Below are 20,331 nucleotides of genomic sequence, written 5' to 3'. Positions count from 1 at the left end.
TACGGTTCCTTCGCTCGCAAATTATCCGTTAGATCTGCATTGTTACGTTACGTAGAGCAGTCTAACGGTTAATTCGCCAAGACGGAAACGAAGTTGCTGCTTTTATTGTTGTTGGCTGCCACTGATTGGAGAGCTCTTTCGCGCTCCCATTGTGGTTGTTGCTGTTGCTGCCACTTCTGTGGGGGGCAAAAAGGAAAAGGCGAAGGGAAAAGAAGCAAAAAGCATTTCCAATTTGGAGGCATTAAATAGCGTGAGAGCGAGAGGGGTGCAGATATAGACGTACGCCTACGTGCAAATATGCGAGTTCTGCTGACGGAAATTGCAAGTTGCGATTACATAGGCACTCATTCTACCTTGATTGCACATGGTCTTATGTATTTCGAAGTGTTTGCAGATGGATAAGAGCCCGTAAGAGTTATAAAACCTCTGCCATTTATGTGCAGCCCTTTGTTCTCTATCCCCCTCCCTCTTACATTTTCCGCTTGTATATACAGAAACGAACAAAGAAACGGCTGGCAAAGCAAAAGAAAAGAGCCAAACGACGACGTCGATGTCGGCGTCGACGCAGGCAGCGGCAGCAACCGACGATGTGGCGACCGAAAAACAGAGTCAGCGAAGAGCGTGTGCTTCAGTGCAACACCAACATTCAACGAGAGCGGTTCGCCGACGCTGTGCGGAAAGATTACAGATCGAACGAGAGAGACCGAGCGAGAGCGACGACGCCCCGCAACGAGAACAACAAAAGAGCCGAGTGCGCGAGCGAGAGAGATAGCTGACAAGTTGTCCAGTGAGAGGCCTGCGGGAGCGAGACAGACAATCCGTGTGCGAGCGACGAAAAAGAAAACAAAGATACTCGCCCAGAGCAGTTGGCTACCTGTCTTTGGCCTGGTATATAAGTGTGTGTATGCGAGAGAGAGTAAATAGCGGGCAACGCAGCAGTACATAAACGAAAGGCAGCGTGGTCGTTAGTCGAACAAAAACTCTCAAAGCGAACGGACGTGTGCGGTCGGTTGTTTCGATACTCCTGCTTTATCGCTATCCAAACAGAGTGAAGCGACCACTATAAATAACGAAACAAGAAACATGTGTTTATATTACAACCAGAGCTCAAAGCTTCAGTTACAAAATAATAATAATAATAAAAAAGCAATCTGAAGTCAATTTCCTTTGTGTGACAAATGCCGTAGCAGCAACAACAACAAGCACAACTACAACTACGTCTGCTGGCTTATGTACGTCGCGCGCGTTTGTGTGTGTGTGTGTGGGCAGAAAACATAGAGCAAAGCATAATACACAATAAAGGTGCCCGCGAAAGCAGAGCAGCCGAAAGTGCCAGCGCGTGTTGGTGTGGTTTGAATGTCAGGCGAAGTGAAGAAGTAGAAGGAAAATAAAATAAAATAAAAGTGAAGTGGAGCATAGTGAAGAAGGGGAAGCAGAAACGCTGACTCAAAACTCAAGTGTGGATTATTTACTTGGATTATTCCTCTTGCCATTGGATTATTTATGTATACAAGGCGACCACCGCGATGCCAATTAACTGGCTGGATTATTAGTGGATTAAAGATTGGATACAAAGGTACATGATTGGCGTTAATCAACACTGCTCTCGACCGGCAGCTGTTGCGCTCATCCCCCCCCCCACCATAGCCCCTCTTTCTGTTTTCTCTTTACGACCCCCTCTCTCTCTCTTTCTCCTTTTGTCCCAGCAAGTGAGAATTTCGATTGGACACACGGCAATTGAAAAAGGGGAGCATGAGAATATGAGCGTGTGTGACTGATTTTTTTTACTTCTTTTTCATTTAGCAACGTTTTTTGTTTTATGCTTATGTACTTGTTTCTTTGAATGAAAGTAATATGCGAGTGTGTGTGTGTGTGCGTGCTTGTGAAAGAGGAGATAAAGCCGCAGTCTCGGTTCTGCATTCTCCGAATTTTCGTTGGCTTGTTGTTTTTTCTGTTCACTGTCACAGTCTCGCGTTTCCCTTCTTTCAACATCCCTTCGCATCCCTACCCACACACACAAACGTACGCGAGCACATAAACACACGCACACCACACACAAATGAGAAATTCCGCTGCTTTTTTTTATTATCCTTTTCATGTTGGTACTCACTCACATTTTTTGCGCGCGCGAGAATCCCTGAGACTTTAAACACGGCAATGGAATGGGTTCGGTAAAATAAGAAGGGAAGGGGCCAACAGAAGGGTTCCTCTTTTCGCACAGCACTTAAAAGTGATGTAAAAAGGATTTAAAGAGGCCTGCTGGCAATTTCTTTGCGCCCTCTCGCATATACAGTCATTCATATTCCATTGCCATATTTTCTGTACACAAATATATTTTCCATATTCTGTGTGCCCCCGGAGCTGGAAAAGTTTTTCCGAAAAGTTTACCGTATGTACCTTGACTTTTTACTGGCGCGTTGATGCAAAAACAACTTGAAGTTGTTTGAAATACACATTTTGTTCGACGCCCACACAGCTCCGCCCCCCACTTTTGATGTACTTGGCATCTGGTTAAAACTCCACTCGGCACTCTTCACTCTACCCCCTCCACCCTTCCATCCGTAATAAAACAAAGCACCCCTGTGCAACTCTGTTCCCCCCTCTTTTGCTCCCCCGAGTGCTGTGCATTTCAATATATTCGACGTAGGCATTCCCATGGCAACTACAACATCCATTATCGAGGGCCCCCACATCCATCGACTGATTGCAAATAATAGCTGCCAGATTGCGACTCCTTTCTGTCTACTGCTCAAGTCCCACAAGCTTTAATTCGGTACATCATGTCTGAGTTAAATGCATTTTGATTTCTTTGGGCTAAAGCCTTTTCTAACAAATTAAAGCATATTCACCAAAAACTCCAAAAGTTAAATGATCTTTAAGTTCCGGTGTTCATACCACAACATATTTGTTTATGTTAGTTCATAATTTCTTATGCTTGATCAATTATATTTTCTGAATAGATCTCTTATGACGATCACTGTAAAAACTTTATCACCATTTCAACTATATTAAAGCTGATTCACGAAGAATGATGCAAAAGAGGAGATTGCAGCGAGGAAAAATACGATCCCACCGAGTTCATTAACTCGACCAGTTTTCCCAGAAAATGTATATTTCCCTTGCCTCCATTATTCTTTCGTAAACAGCGAGGGGCGAGTGGAGCTTTAAGCTTCTTCGCGCACCAACGAGGCTTTACCGATATAGCTTCAGCTTATTGCTTTCTGCGGCTCAGCGGCTGATTTATTTATAATCTTCAGCACGCTCTCTTCTCAAGTCGATTTTCATTTTCCATTTCACATTTCCATGCGCTCCTTTATTCGCATTTAATTTCAACTTTTGGCATTATCTATTTTGCAGATTGACGCTTGTGCGAAAAACAAAAGCGAATTTTTAGCGGCGAGAGTGTATTATTACTATGATGACGCCAGAATCGAAAGCAATACAGCCGGCAGCAGCAACAACAAAGCAAACAGCAGAAGCAACACCAGAAGCAACAGCAACAACAACAATGGCTCACACACAACAAAAGTCGCAGTTGTCAACGTTGGCGAAAACAACAACGACAACGGCAACGAGTAAGGCGGCTAAAAGCGTTGTCAGCAATGCAAATAGCAGTGGCAACAATTCGAGCAAAAAGCTGGCTTTGTCTCAGTCTCAGAAAACAACAACAACAACACCAACACCAACGACGACGACAACAACAACAGCAGCAGCAGCAGAGGCAACAACTAATGCTGATAAAATGCAAAAGCAACAGCAACTGAAGCAGCAACTTTTTGCTGCCTGCAGCATTAAAGTAAAAAGTGAAAACACATTAGCAACTACGGCGAATGCAGCGTTAGCAGCAGCAACAACAACAACAACAGCAACACTTGCCACCGGCAAAGCAGCAAAAACAATATTAGAAAACGGCATCAAGAAGGAATCCACGCCTCCGGCTGTCGAATCCGTTGAGGCCTCCTCCTCATCGTCATCCTCCTCCTCGTCATCCTCCTCCTCATCATTGTCCTCGTGGTCGACGACAAGGAGAGCCACTTCAGAGGACGCCAGCAGCAATGGTGGCGCCTCCGCCGACGAGGAGAAGTCGGAGGAGGACCCAACGGGAGCGGTGGCGGCGGCGGCATCGGCAGCTGCGTCTTCAACGGCGACAACGACTTCCGATTTGGCCACAACTTCAAGGCCACGCCCCGTCCTTCTAACGGCCGTCAATCCGCACATCATCTGTCACCTGTGCCAGGGATATCTGATCAATGCCACCACCATCGTCGAGTGTCTGCACTCCTGTAAGTATCCTTCCGCCGATGAACTTCATCAAATTGTATTCTATTTGCGATGCGGACTTGCACAAGTCAATAACCTTTGAGTGGCCAGGAGATACAGATACAGATTTTTTTGTGAACTTCTAATGGTTCTAATTCAAACTACCCTGTTAATGGAATGAATGAATGCGCTATTCTTGGCCTGGGAATTCCTTACACTTGAGCAGTTTCAAACGGAAACTTTAAGAGCCTTTTGAAAACTTGTCCGATTCTGCTTGCTGAAAACCATTACAAGTTAATCAATGTGGGAGTAAGTTAAAAGAAGAAATTCCTAAATGGTTAAATTCGTTTAGATTCACTTTAAATGGTTACCATCTAAAGCGAAAGAATTACTTTCCGTTGAAAGAACATTTTAAAAGTTCCCCAACAAGTTTACATAAATTCAGATACAAACTTTTTTCATCAAGATATTAAAAACGAGAGCTACAAGAATATCTAATGCGATTAGGTTCGGTATATTTGTAGCTCAGAGTAATTAGAATTTGGGGTATTTAGATTTTATCCCATAAAACCGTCGGCCAATGTCCAGGGATTGGGAAAAGTTGCAGCTAGTAATCGCTGTGGCTTAATTATTATGCCAACTGCCGACTAAGGGCACCCACCATCCCCGCCAAATTCCATTTCCAATACCCATACTCAAATGTCTAGATGTTCTGCAAAATTGCCTAGACGCGATGAGTTATGTTTGCTTCGAGGGGCGGAGAATTTCGCCAGGGCGAGGAGCAGGAGCTGCAGAAAGGAGCAGCAGGAGGAGGAGTAGTAGCACGAGGGTTGGGCGGTTCGGAGCAGGAACACAGACGACACGCAGATGTTGCCGGGCGATAAGTTTGTGGGCACATTAATGGTCCCGGCCTCGAAAGTACTTAGCTCGATTGATTGAGAAACTGTTCGAGGTGGCGGGCAAGAGATGATCCTGTCCCTGGCAGCGCTGCTAAAAACCCCGGATGCGTTATCAACGACACAGATATTAACACAACATTAGCATTCAGGCGGGGGACTAAACGCCATAAAACTAGCGAATGGGGCCATTCATCAACAGCCGTTCGGTTCTCCATTCCGTTCAGATATTAAAAGTTCCCCCTTTTGCAGCGTAAGGTTAATCTTCCATTCAGCCGCTTCTTTTTTTTTTGTTTTCTTGCCAAACTCTGTTGGCCGTCCGTAAATCTGGCAACCAATGTGTTGATAATGGACACTGGATACATTTGGTCAGGCTCATTTAAATCTGTTGGCCGGCAGGGACGCACAGATATACATGCTTACGTATGTAGAGCACCCGGGAGTCCCATCTAACTGTCAAACGAACCGAACCAAAACAAACCGATGCGAAGTGGGGACACCGGACACTGGACGGTGGACAGTGGGCACAGAGTGGACAGTCGGTGGACTGTTTACTGCTGACCGGACCTGGGCACTGGGACCCAGGCCAAAGCAAAAGCAAACCAACGCCGAAACCAAAAGCAAAGGCAACGCAGAGCAAGCAGAGCCAACCAAACCAAACCGAAAACCGGACTGTAGTAGCAACAGCTGCCTGTGCAGGGTGCACTGCGAGAAATTTGTAAACACAAAGCAAGCTAAAATTGTAGATTTTGTTTGGGTATATAAGAGTGTATACTATTATGATAGTAGAAGAAATTAAGATAAAAAACAAAGTTACAAAGTTGGAAGTGCTCAGTTAGTAGAGTTTTTGGTATAGTGTATAAATAATATAAATCTTTAAAATATATATTATATATATTATTATACTTATTATCCAGATACTTGCTGTTATTCTACCCAAGTTTAGTTTGGTTGAGTTTTTAATGAGACACGGTTGCAGTAAGTTGATTTGTTAGGACCTAGTTGTTTCGCTCAGTGCACCGATGCTGCTGCAACTCTTGCAGAAAGCTGGCTGCCGTTGCTCTCCCCATTCGAGGCCATTTGGCGGGCAGTAAAACCATTTTTTTTTCCTTTTGCTAGCTTGCACACGCCACCGCCCCAAAAGCGCCCAACTGACGCCCCACTAAACCGCCTGCTTTATATTTTTTTTCCGCTCAGTGCGAATTTTTCCTTGTATTTCGCTGGGTGTGTGCGTGTTTTTTTCATTATTATTATTTCGGCATTGGACCAAAACTGACGGACAAGCGTAACAGGCGGCGGGCCAGCTTGGACTGACTGACGGTGCTGCGACCCCCAGTGGACGACTATCCTATCCTTCGCCTCCTGCTTTATGCAGAGCCCCACCCACTGGGAATCGCCATGGTCTGCTGCTGGGTGACAGTTGTAGCGGGCAGGATATATCCAGGGGGAAACTGGGGAAAACTGGCCGTGGATGTGGCGTGGAGATGGAGATGGAGCTACGCAGACACGGAGGAAGAGACAGACACTGCCATTGACATTAAAGTCAAAACAACTTTTTTGCAGCACGGCACTCACTTTGCCTTGAAGGTTGTATTTCCATGTTTAATGCTTTGCCCCTTGCCTGGTGCTTCGTCCTTCGTCCTTCGTCCTTAGTCTTTCGCCTGTTTGTGTGTGTTTTTTTTTGCCCTTCTGTTGGGTTTGATTGCGTTTCCGTTCCATTTTATGCGGGGTGGTTGCCTGGCTTGGTTGGATAACAGGAATGGTTTTACATCAATCGAATCATCGAAATCTGTTGAGTTTACTTATTTCGAATGCCGTGTGCATCGTTATTTGCCTATTTCGCATACCAAAGCCCTCTAATTTATACTCGTCTTTTGCGCACTCTTTTCAGTCTGCCACAGTTGCCTCATTAATCACCTGCGAAAGGAGCGATTCTGCCCGCGCTGCGAGATGGTCATCAACAACGCCAAGCCGAACATCAAGTGAGTATGCGAGAGGGCTCTTTACAAAAATATATCTCTAGTAGCTGTAGCTATGTATCTGTATCTGAATGGATGCTCAACGCAATCGTCTGTCTTTGACAACAGGCGATTAGATGATAGATACATAATGCAAGGTCGTGGGCTGCAGGGAGGGGGTGCTGCAAAGGTGCTTGAGATTGCGATTCGTCGCTGTCTGGCTGAAAGTAAGTGGTAGCTGCTGCCAACCAGCCAGCCATTCTGACAAGCCCAGATGGATCTTTAATGGGAACAGCGGCGATGGCTGATAAAAGAGAGATAAGTAAATTATTCAAGTTCTTAGCGAAATGGGTCTGCTCAATATTTTATGCGTTGCAAAGATGTCAAAGGACGAAATGGGTTTATGCTGCGTTCATTAATCAGTTTGCCTGCTTTATAACTTGTTTCATAACCAGTTAACAGAAAAATGGTGATAAATTAAACCTGAAAGTACTCCACTTCAGTTAGTATGCAGGTAGATTTCGACATGATTTCACTTCCTTGGCAAATAAAAGAGGAATTAGCCTGGTCCTAAACTCCACTTAATCCCACTTTTGTGCGGTGTCAAAGGGGCAATTGTGAATGACGTCTTTATTCTATAGAAGGTGTCTCTGCAAACGCATTGTGTGCGAGGAGTTGCTGTCTGCTGACTAATATAATCAGAAAATCAGTACAAGATTAGCTCCTTTCATTTTACCGCTTTTCCGTCAACTTTCCCGCCCACAAGCACGGTTACGGGCCATGTAGCTTATAGCTGCGAGATTGATTTTCCCCAGGGGGAAGCGACGAACTCCTGGACCGGAGTAGTTTCTTCTTAAATGTTTCTTCTTGGACCGCACAACTTTTGGCATTTTCGGTGGGTGAGCGGTGACGGTATCAGTGGTTTTTCCTCTGCCAAATTGCGAGTGGTGGGGGAGTGGGGGCGGTAAACTTGATCAAAAACCTTTGGCCTAAGTGTGCTGTGCTGCCAGCGAGATTGGGCCAAGAAAATGCCTGCCTGTGCGCTCTCCTTTTCTTTTCCACCTTTTTGCAGTAAAGTTTTCGCCTGTGGTTAACTTTATTTGACGCAGCCCAAGCATTTTCGGGAATCTCCAACTGTCTCGTCTGGCACGTTTCAATTCATTCCATTCCATTTCGCTGGGCGTAATGAAAAACACGTTTCATGTTCCGAGCCGAGGAGCTGAACCAGCGAATAGTATATCTATTTAAGCCTTGGGCCCACTCCCCTCCCCTCCCCAACCAACAACTTTAATGGGAGTCTGTATAGAAAACCACCCGCTGGCGCTCCCCTTGCATCCCCCGCCTGCCCACCTGCTCTGCCCCCATCCACAGTTCAAGTGGCACGTTGTAATCGCTGGCACACACAAAGAGATAATGAATACAAATTCAAAGAGCGGCGTTATCGTGGGCAGAAGAGGTCTGAGTAAATGAAGAGCAGGTGAATGAATGAATGAACGAACCTTTTTGGGCTGCTGCTGCCACCGCTGCCATTGCTGGCCAAATGGTGTGAAGTGGTGAGCTATGGATTGGAGCCGGTTACACGGCGATAAAATAATAAGCCATTTGTGTATATACATAGCGTCGAACTTGCATAATAGCCCAACATAAAGTTGAGAAACAACTTTCCCAAAACTACGGATTGTAAACGAAATCGATTAAATCAATATTTTGTACTGAAACTTAATTGGGTATTATTTATTAGTCAGCTTAAAATTAAAATACTTTTGATTTCATTAAAAAAAAATGTTGCATTCAAATTGCTTTGTATCTCTTTGGAGCTCTTTAAATAGAAGTTAGATAAACAATCTCATACCGAGAATTATAAGAATCCACGCAGTTCGATTTGGGGATCACGTTTACCTGTTGGCCTTTTTTTTTCTCACCGTGTAGATATAGTTGTGAAGATATAGCGGGGATTTTGGTGGATTCTACAAACAAGTGCCCATTGTACGCCGCTGGCCATGTTTTCCATGAATTTTTAGTAGTATTGTAGTGGAAGTCTCGAGTCTCCAATTAAATTTATTGCAAAAGTTTATTGTTTAACCCGCCGAATGAAGGGGAGTCAGGGGAGTCGAGGGAACAGGCCAGGCGAAGGCGGGGGAAGGAGAAGATGAAGGCACAGCAGCGGGATCACAAAAGAAAACGGGGCTCAGTTTGTCTTTACAAAGGTAAACACAAAATAAAAGCGCTGCCAAAAAAAAAAAGAGAAGAACTAAATAAAAGAAAAACAAAATGAAATGAAATGAAGTCCACTAAACTGAACTCGGGAACTCTGAAAGTTTCAACAGCTACAGCTCTTTTGTATGTGTGTCAGGGGCCGACCGGCCATGTTCTTATGGCTTTATGGCCCCCCCCAAATCAACTGATAAATACCCTGCAAAAAAGCCAGGAGAAGAGAAGAGAAGAGAGCACGAAACTGCAGCGACACGCAGTTCCAAGAAAACCGAATGAAAACAAATCCAAGTGCGGCCGAGATAATTAACGGGCGTGTCTTGCCTGGCGATGGCTCGAATTTGCCGTCGGCCAAAAAGCGACGACGACTGGCAGCAGCTGACAACAACAAAAGGGCCAAGAAACCAGGAACTACCATGATAATAGCAGCTACAACAACAACAATTGAGTGACAGGCGCGCGAGGGAGAAAGAGCGAATGCCAAACAGTCTGGCTCCTGTTGGATTCCTTTTTTTCTTTCTTCCTTTTTTTTAATCCAGAGAAGGAGAGTTCCTTCTTTCCTTGCAACTGGCGTCCAAAAGTGGCAGCTAAGTAGAAAGCGAGCAAAAGTCTACTTAGAATGATCGGATTGTTATATAACGTATTTTTTTTTTGTTTTATGCGGCTTAAGCTATAATTGCTTAGGGATAATAGGTTTAAAGTTCTTTATAACTTTATAAAGGTATATCAGACGAATGTTCTTTACTATAAATATTATTATAATAATATTATTATTAATATAATCTTAAGGCGCATAATTCTATGTAAACATTAAATTATCGTTATCGAAAATAATCATCATTCCGTACAAAATAACAATACTAGTTCGTATATAAGTACATAAATAACTAGTACTGCTCCACATAACTAGATAATTTGAATTACATGTTATAGGTTATATAGGTTGTCCTCCTTATCGCTCATCTCTCATTTGGTGGGTAAATTAATATGGTCGTGAAAGGATACTCCTGACTAGATCGATTAGAGATAACCCCTTGGCACACTCGGCAATGATCGATAAATTTATGGCCCCGGGTTATGTAAATGGGAGCCGCCGTCGTGCCATTTTCAGATCCCGAGTCTCCGATGCTTTGGTCTTTACCCCATCCCCCTCCCTATATTCTTTCATCTTCCTCGGTTCTATTCAAGACCTTTTTCGGTCTGCGTCTTGCGTTATTTTGGTTGAAATGATTGAAGTGAGCGCCTGGCTGCCCGGGGCCGTAGATGTTTTTAAAGACGTCTTAGGGCCAGAGTTGCTCGGTTCCTGTCTCAGTTCGCTGCTGTGTGAGTGTGTGTGTGTGAGTATCTGGGGGAAACCACCACCACAGCACCACCACTATCACTACATCGACCATCTACCGTCGTCACCAGCGCATGCCAAGGAATACATAGTACCGTCCCGTCCCTTCACTTCCCTTATTTTTTGTCCGCTTTTTGTGTTTGTTGCGTGCCATTGAAGCAATAGAAAATTGCATCTGCCGCCTAATTTGTACAGACTGCTCTATTCCCGTCCCTTTCACTCGTGCGCTTTGTGTGCCTCATTTCCGCGCCAAGGAAGTTGCAAGTCCTGTCCCCGACTCTTTGGCTTCTGTGTGTCCTCATCCACGGTGACTTTTCCCATTTCCCGCTCGCCTTTGTCTGCGTTCCATCTCACTGGGCATGCACGCAGTTACAGTTACCCCAAACCCAAACCCTTAGCTATATATATATATATACCTAAACCTAATCCATCCGTTGCTCGTCTTCTTCCTTTCCAGATCGGACACCACGCTCCAGGCGATAGTGTACAAGCTCGTGCCGGGCCTTTACGAGCGGGAACTGATGCGCAAAAGGGCCTTCTACAAGGATCGTCCCGAGGAGGCAGCTTTGGCCACGCCCGAGCAGCGAGGCGATGATACGGAGCATCTGATCTTCAGTCCCTCGGATGATATGTCGCTGTCGCTAGAGTACGCCGAATTGGGGTATGTACCATATGGTTATAAAACACAATTTAAATGTTTGAAAACTAACCCCTGTATAAGCCAACTAAACCTGTGACCATTCCTTTGCACTATATTAATCTGAGGCTCACTTCTTTCTTCCCTTTGTTTTCTTCCCTAGGGAACTGAAAAACGATTCCGAGTCTGAGTTGGTGGACACACTGCGTCCGCGGTACCTTCAATGCCCGGCCATGTGCCGTGTGAGTCACTTGAAGAAGTTCGTCTACGACAAATTTGAGATTGATGCCCAGCGTTTTAGTATCGACATTATGTACAAGGTCAAGACAATCGTTCTGCTCGACTACTACACGCTAATGGACATCGCCTACATCTACACGTGGAAACGGGATGCACCCATGCGGTTTTACTACCGTGTTTATGAGTCGCCCCAGCCGCTGGTGAAGCCGGCTCCTCGTCGAGTGCTGCCACTGACACTGGAGAAGCAGGAGAGGGAGAATCAAGAGCAACAGCAGGCAGTTGAAGCCGCGTCTTCGAAGGTGGAACCTATGTCCCTGCCCGAGGACCAAAAAGCCGAAGCTTCCATTAAAGTGGAGGAGCAGGAGAGCACTAGGGAAATCGTGAAAGATGTGATCAAAGATGTGGCAACCACATCCCCGACAGAGACACTGAAGCTGGTGATCAACCGAAATATGCTGGATAAGCGTGAAAAGAGTCACTCTCCACAGCTGAGCTCCAAATCGAAGAGTTCGCCCTCCACTCCCGTTTCGTCACCCTCGGAGCCCAATATCAAGCTGAAGATCGATCTGTCCAAGCAGAACAGTGTCACCATTATCGATATGTCCGATCCCGAGCGCAGAGAGATTGTTAAACCCCTTAAGCCCGAGAAGGAGTCACGGTCGAAGAAGAAGGACAAAGACGGAAGTCCCAAATCGTCGAGCAGCTCCAGTTCCTCTTCAAGTGGAGAGCGCAAGCGTAAGAGTCCCAGCCCGCTGACGGTTCCTCCTTTGACCATTCGCACGGAGCGCATCATGAGTCCAAGCGGCGTGAGCACCCTGAGTCCAAGAGTAACCAGCGGAGCTTTCTCAGAGGATCCCAAGTCGGAGTTCCTCAAGTCGTTTGCTCTGAAACCCATCAAGGTGAAAGTTGAATCACCGGAAAGGACGTTAAACAACAGAGCCATCACCCCGCCTTCGCCTTCAGTGCAACAGTCCGCTTCACCTAAATCAAAGGGTAACAACCTGGACGACAGTATACTTATGAAGCCGCCCAGCTGTATGCCTCCCAAATCCATTGCATCTTCGAAGAGAAAGAGCAAGGAACCAGTTAAGGCGGTGTCCAAGAAGCAAAAACTATCGCCGCCCCTTCCAACGGTGGACTTTAAGATACGCCTGCCCGCCACCAATGGCAATTCTCAAGGCACAGCATCTCCAAAGATAGAAAAACCGCTGATGCCACCGCCGGCAAAGCCGCCAATGTTGGCTCCCCGGAAACTCCAGCCCTCCGCCCAGTTTGCGCCGCCTCCATCGCCGATACATCATCATGCCGGTGTGCAGATGTCAGCTCCTGGTAATCGAACACCCATCGCCAAACGCTATCAGCCCATTTTACCCAAAGCTTCGCGCCCAAATCCCTTTGCCAATATTCCAAACGATGTCAATCGATTGCTCAAAGATGCTGGTACCGAAATCAAGTCGATTGGTGGAGGATCAGTGGAGAACAACAGTAACTCTGCCCAAAAGCCACATCTGTACGGACCCAAGGGAGAAACTAAGATGGGACCCCCGGCCTTACCTGCAACCACCCCATCATCTCAGGGTAACAAAAACGTTGGAAAGCAGGCGGGCAATTTGCCGATGTCAGCGCCGCCCAATAAGGGTAACAGTTCGAACAATTATCTGAATCTGGCGCTGTTCAATTCCAGTAAGTGCAAGGGCAAGGAGGCGCCTCCTGGCTGCCGCACTCCCATGTACACGCCAAACTCGCCGATATACTCGCCCAGTTCGCCGCAGTATGTGCCCAGCTACAATATTCCAACAATGCCCACCTATAAGTATACACCGAAACCAACTCCAAATTCTGGAAGTGGTAACGGAGGCTCTGGGAGCTATCTGCAGAATATGTTGGGAGGCGGAAATGGTGGATCTCTTGGTGGATTGTTCCCCTCACCGCCCACCAAGTCGGATCAAAATACCAATCCAGCTCAAGGAGGAGGTTCATCTTCAGCTTCTCAAAGTGGAGGCAATGGCATGGTGAATAACAATATCTATATGCCCAATGAAGATGCGCCCGAAAAGCAGCAGGTGAAGGTCAAGTCTCTGCTCAACTCGTGCAACATCAATATTCCCTCCTCGCTATCGATCACCATCTCTCGGGATAATGGAGATTCATCTTCACCCAATAACGGCCAGCATCCTAAACACAAAAGTCCGGTCAACAATTACATTGAGATTGTTAAGCTGCCCGATCAGCCGCAGGATCAGCTGCAGGCTGCCAAGGAGGCTCAGAAACGACAGTCACCACCTGCTACCGTTCCAGGACATCTAGCCGCAAAGTTGCCCCCGCCGCCACCATCCAAAGCAATTCCTTCGCCGCAGCATTTGGTGTCGCGTATGACGCCGCCACAGTTACCCAAAGTGGCCACACCTCCGCCTCCAAGTGCTCCGCGTGTGATCACGCCACCAAAAACATCACCACCTGCCAATGCCGCAAAGGTAACGCCTTTGAAGCCAGTGCTCACACCAACGCAGGCGGATAAGAAGACACCCAGCCCGGAGAAGCGAACCGCCGCCCAGATGGGCAGTCATTCGCCAACTGCCAGTGAAAACAAATCGCCCAAGGGAGGAGCTGCAGGAGTGGCAAATTCGGCTGGGGGCGCTCAGAATGGCGATCCAGCGGCCAAGAAGTTCCGACCCATTCTGCCCCGCCAGAATGGCATGCCTGAGTTGGCACCCAAGCTGCCTACACTGGCGCCCTTCGTTGGTTTCAACCCACTCCAAAATCCAGCCGCTGGCAAGAAGGTGCCGCCCAGCAAGAAGTCACCCAATGCCGGAGCCACTGCCCATCAGACCGGACAACAAAAGTTGGTCAATGGTGGACAGCCGGCTCAACAGAAAACCAGTCCACCCCAGAAGAATCAACAGCAGGTCAAGAAGGTGTCCAAGAATCCGACGCCACCGCCACCATCCTTGCCGGCAGTCGGCAAGATGATGCCCCATCCCGTCATGCACAGCCAGAATGCTCCACTAAGCATCGCGTCCAGCGCCAGTGCTGCGGCAGTCGCCTCGGGGCAATTGGACCTGAGCAACTTCCTCAAGGAGAACCTGAGACGGGTGCATGCCGCGCAAGCGGCGCAGGCTGCCCAGGCGGCCGCTGCCAACCAGTCGAATATGATGTACAACCTGGCCCAAATGGGTCACATGACGCCAGCGATGTACAACTACCAGCAGGCATATTTCATGGAGCAGTTGTCGCGAATGCAGCGCGCCGGAAACGAGGTTTTCAACGATTACCTGCAAAAGCTGAAGACTGCAGCAGTGGCCGGAGGAGGTGGTCCGGCGGAAGGAGAACATAAGCCCATGCTGCCCACGGTCACGTTGCCCAGTCCAGGAGCCACTCCGCCGGCAGCCAGCCCGAAAACATCACCCCTGCCAGCTGGAAAACTCACGGCAGCGGCCACGGCACCCCAGACCAAGGGAAACAGCAGCAGTGGAGCGAATGCACGCCAGCAGACGGCGGCCACCGGCAATAATGGAGCAACAGTATCCGCCGCCTCCTTGCCACCGGCCACCAAAAGCAAGTGAAGGAGTCGTCCCAGCCCCTCGTAGATCGTAGCTCTAATTAATTTTTAAAGACCTTGTTTTAGTTATTCATTTACGTTACCCGTTCGTTCGTTGGCGCTTTGGCAGAGTCCACGACCAGAACCAATTCCTCGCCCTAATTACGGTGGCACGGAATCCAACCCCTGCGCCTGGGGGTGGATTCTACTCACCCAAAAAAACATGTTACACCATCCAGCCGAGTGTAAGCTGCCCCCCTTTCGGTAGTGAGCCAACGCTCTGTAAATATATATAATGATATATACAAATGTCTAGATCTAAGAATTGTATTAAAAATAAATGGAGGATAAGACAGCGATTCAGAATCGATATATATGCAGATATACGAACTATATTTATTCATAGCCGTAAGCGATGCTAATGCTAAGTGTAAATAGCAGACGTAAGATATCATTTATATAATCTTTTCTATGTAAAATCAAGCGGAAAAATAGAAATCTAATTTATGCCAAAAACGTTGACGTCTTTTACTGTCACTTCCTAATTCCCAATGACTTTAGCTCACGCACACACACACAGTTGGAGATACCGGGTCGGACAATGGACTGGTCCAATCCCAATGCTAATCAACTGGCCAAGGTCAGAGGTCGACCTTCCCCGCAGACCGACCGCTGCGTTTCGAGCGTTTCTAATCTGCCAATTCCCACTGAATGGAATGCCTGGCGACGGGGAAAAAATGTCGAAATGTCTTTAAAATGAAAAATGTCCGAGCATTTTGAACATTCGACCGACCGACAGACCATCGGACACAAAGGGAGTAAAGATTATATTGGGTTTCTCGCCAGCACGGATGCGGACACCGTGAAACCGGGCAGAAGGACCGGGCAGGATGGCTGGATTTTCTTGTCGCCGTTTCGAAAAATTCAATAAAAACGATTGGAAATTCTGTGGCCTTTGTTGTTGGCTCGCCCTTTTACCTTTATCTTATTTTTTCACCCGCTTTTCTGCAAAGTTTCTGATTTCAGAACTAGGCAATTTTCACGAAGAAAACCAATCCAAGAAAGGAAACCAATACGACGTCTCGAACCTAATTCGTGTAATGAATGTGATAAGATAGAGTAGTAGGCATCGGGATGAAAGGGATGAACTGGAGATATTTCCAGTGGGTTTGAGATTAGGTGAAAATTGCTCTTGGCCCGAGGAGGAGATTTATGTTGCACATGCGGTGGCATGTGGTAACCGTTGGAAGGCGGGCTCCACTTTGCTACGAAAACAATTAACATATGATTCCCGAGAAGGGAAAGTTATCTGGGGTATCATCATCATCTGGCCTCCATAATTTATACGATTGTGCGGTTTGAGCCAAAAACTCCAATTACAATAATTAAAGCCCGGGCGCAACGTTTACCTTTTCTCGCCACGCAAAAAAGGAGCAAACCGCACGCATGTGCCTCCAATTTCCACCAGCTTCATTTTCGCATTTTCCGCCACAGAACTGAACGCCCCAAATGGGCGGGGCCCATATGAATACGAGTTACCAGCTTAATACGCCGGCTTTTAGCGCATTAAATGAGCATTTATAAATCATTTGGACCCAGGCGAGTACTCGCCAAAGATGCGGAAAGTGGGCAACACCGTGGCAATTAGACATTCAGCATTTCCCTTAGGTAGAAAGTAACCACACGTGGGATTTTTCCCACATGCTATTCGAAACAATAATAATGAATATTACATTCCAAGTGCTGCTGCCCAAGTTACAACTTTCTTCAACGAGCTGGTGAACAAATAAAACAGACAACAAAATATTTACAAATTTTACGGGATGGTTCCCCAATGTATGATTATTATTCAGGAGTGGGACAATGCCTAGCTTCTTACCACATCATTTTGTTATAAATAATTCAGTTATTGCTTGGTATAAAAACGTTTACAGGGATGATATACAAAACACTATGTTCTTCATGTGAAACTAATAAAAATGAAGATGTTGGAAATATGATAGGATCTAGATTCTTTAGATTCTAATGATGCATTTGTTGATTTTGGTTTGAAGTTTACAGAGTAATACAAAATTGCAATACAAATTAAGAAAATTAATTAATTAATTTAAAATTAATTTTAATTTTTAATTATTCTGTATTACTCTGTAAACTGCTTTCTTGTTTTGGATCAAAATTTACTAAGGAAAGTAAAATATTCTTATGTGTTTCATTACTACATAAACTGGATCTTGTAGAACTTTCTTCACACAAACTTTGAGAATCTTCGTCATGGAATCTTAAACTTCCTATCAAGGTCGTTAGATCAATCATAAGTTAAGGTTATTTAGTTTTATTTAGGTTTTTTTATTTATTTTAAGGTTTATTAGTTTTGAAATGACCAACAAAATATGAGCTTCGCTTGACAATCATCAACATTCTTGAGTCATTGATAACCCCAAAAAAACTTTATAAATTATTATAGGAACAGAGTATATCAAAATAAATAATAATAACTTTATAAATTATTATAGGAACAGAGTATATCAAAAATGTATCTCTTGACTCCCCCCGCATGTTGTTTTTCATAAAATTCTCGAGTCTCAAAAACCATTTACAATCTGTCGATTTCCGCTCAATTTGTGCTGAAAAAAACACGATCAATAAAAGCTTTAGAATTAAACGAAGCCAATAAATCTAGCGGACACATGGAAGGCAACGTCCCCGCACCGCAGAATTCCACACCCTTCAACTTGTTGAAGTTAACTTAAATCTTTTGCTGGTGTATTTGAATGAATTAATCCAGTTCAGTCGACTGCATCTAAAGTGTCTCACCGGCAATTTGTCGCTGACATCGAAAAAGTGGCGCAATTCATTGACAGCCTGGCCTCACTTTGTGGTTCCAGAATGTTTTTCCTGGCCCAAGGGCATAATTAAATTTACACTTGGATAGATTAATAGCATAGGGGGAGAATATTGATTATTTGCTTAAAGGATATTCCTAACTACTGAGCGGGGCTAATTGCGAACACTAAATAGGTTAATGTGAATGAATCTTACTTTTGAAACGTTTATTTAAGAGTTACTTGAGATTTGATGTTGGATACATAAGCAGGTTAAAGTTAATACCTAATATAACTTTGGAATTTTAGATAACTAGTAAGAAAAGCATGAATAAGTAATTAGAACTGCATGTTTTGCTTCTGAAATGAAGTATCTAATGCACTAGATAGTATGCATTTAAATAGGAATTAGTATAAGATACAAAAACCTACAAAGTCCCATAATTTCAATTCTATAAGTTTCTTTTAATCTAATAGTATATATGGTATATATATACTCAAATAGTGCGACTTTGTTACACTATATAACTTGACTTTAGGAACTCAATCAACTTGTTAAGTGGCACATCGATCATCCATCCATCAGTAACTTGTAGCGCTCGCAAATGAACGGACAGCCGTGTGATTGCTAATTAAATTTCATCAGCTGAGCACTTGAACTTGTCGTTGTTGCTGGGCTAATTTATTGTGATTATGTAACAAATGGTAAGCACGTAAATGCCTGTTTAAGAGCACCCACAACAAATTGCTCAAAGGACGTGCGCAGTTTTTCGACCTGCCAGGCTAAACTTTTACCAACTTTTGCTTCCAATCAAAGGCAGTTATGGCCAAGTTTTCCCCTCGGCTTATTTCCATGTATTATTATTTCCAAGAGAACGGGGCCAAACTGCTTGGCACAGGTTGTGCCGTGTAATTCAATCTGGATTCATTAATCACAAACAGTTGAACTGCGTCATTGGCGGAGAATATGCATCTGATCAAAGCAACTGCGGTGAAATGATTCAATTGTTAGTTCAGTTAGATATGATATTAATTTACGCGACAGTTGGGTCAACTTCCGGTTAAGTACTAGTATGAAGACCAAGAAAACAAAGATATCAATTACCAGTTACCAGATGATAACCACCCGAACTTACCCCGTTTTGCATTTCCATTCCATAATTCCGCCAATTTGTTTAGCAAGTGTCAATGGCGGTAACACTTTTCGCGATCTAATTGAATTCATCAGACATAATTCGGTCGTGTAATCAAATAAAATGCCAGAATTAAGATCCAATTAGTGTGCCATTATGAATATGGATGGCATCCGCAGTGCGCAGCCCGAGTCTCAAGTTGTCCCGCTCCCTGTTTGGCTTATTTTTTGCGTGCCTGACAAAAAATGCGAATCCCAAAGACCCAAAAAAAAAAAAAACGAAGAAAGTATCAATTTACCAAAGGTGGAGGGCAGAAGGAGCGTTGCGTCAAGGAGACGCCGGAGTTCTTCGACGGACTCAAGACAGGGCGAAATCATCGAGAATCCTGAACCGGAAACAGGAATAATAACTCCGAGAGTGCACTGTGGGAATAAGGGCTAACGAAACAGAAGTATTTGATTGAAGAAAGGATTTCTTTTCAATCAAAAAGGGTGTTCCTCAAAGTCGTACTTTGCATTTTAAAAACGTAACCTGAATAAGTTGTACATTTCGATTTATGATTTGCACTACTGATATATTTGATATATAAGATATCTTAACTGTTCCAAAGTGTCCTTAGCAGGACCTGGAGATGTGATATCTGCCCTGCATTTGCTACATTTTTAATGGTGATTGATAGCTCCACTGTAATAATTCTAGTTGGAAAGTTCTATGGTGTAAAATCACACATAAATACGAAATGAATGTTAAAATATAATGTTTATAATGGTGTCGATATTAAATGAAGTATAGTCACATGTTTAAGTGATACTTTGATCTAAAAAAGCTTATAACTTTAGACCACTGTGAACTTCCTTTCGAAAGCTTTGCAGTGCCAAATTCTCGCAGTGTTGCATTTCGGGGAACGGCGAGAGCAATAAGTATTAGTCTTAGGAGGGGGGTTTACCATTGAGTGGATCTGAGGACTGCGGAGAATTGATTGATTCGAGTGGCAGGGCTACTCAATTGTCTCAAACTGGCGGGGATTTGGCTTTCGTTTTCGTTTGGCAAAATATGCTCGCCAATGCTTAAAAGTCACTTCGGCCAGACAAATGTGTGGGGTTTTGTCATGGGGCTGGACTGCTGATGATGCCTAATGGCGCCAGCTTCGGTGGCTGTTGTAATTAGTTGATTACACAACTGAACTGAGGCGAAGCTCCTCGCTCCGTTCGGTTTTTCTGTTTGCATTGCAAATGAAGTTGCCACCGTTCGGTCGTCCGGGTGGCGCTATCAGTGGGTCGAGGGGTTCTGGGTGGCA

General features: G+C 45.0%; 1 protein-coding gene across 1 annotated transcript; it reads left to right on the top strand.

The window, feature by feature from the left end:
• Window positions 1-643: 643 nt before the first annotated feature.
• On the top strand, window positions 644-15,596 carry LOC117135877 (polycomb group protein Psc). Its single transcript, XM_033296421.1, has 5 exons — window positions 644-1,576; window positions 3,358-4,283; window positions 7,048-7,138; window positions 11,122-11,325; window positions 11,465-15,596. The coding sequence occupies exons 2-5, from the start codon at window positions 3,416-3,418 to the stop codon at window positions 15,102-15,104; spliced, it is 4,803 nt and encodes a 1,600-aa protein (XP_033152312.1). The 5' UTR covers window positions 644-1,576; window positions 3,358-3,415; the 3' UTR covers window positions 15,105-15,596.
• Window positions 15,597-20,331: the final 4,735 nt, after the last annotated feature.

Source organism: Drosophila mauritiana, chromosome 2R (genome assembly GCF_004382145.1).
Source record: "Drosophila mauritiana strain mau12 chromosome 2R, ASM438214v1, whole genome shotgun sequence".
NCBI lineage: Eukaryota > Metazoa > Arthropoda > Insecta > Diptera > Drosophilidae > Drosophila > Drosophila mauritiana.
Note: the sequence above shows the minus strand (reverse complement) of the source record. Positions and strands in the feature narration are given on the sequence as shown.

Bases quoted from the DNA above. Each gene is read 5' to 3' on its own strand.
- LOC117135877 (XM_033296421.1), top strand. From the start codon at position 3,416: ATGATGACGCCAGAATCGAAAGCAATACAGCCGGCAGCAGCAACAACA. The intron at 4,284-7,047 runs GTAAGTATCCTT...CACTCTTTTCAG, and splicing joins CGTCGAGTGTCTGCACTCCT to TCTGCCACAGTTGCCTCATT. The intron at 7,139-11,121 runs GTGAGTATGCGA...CTTCCTTTCCAG, and splicing joins AACGCCAAGCCGAACATCAA to ATCGGACACCACGCTCCAGG.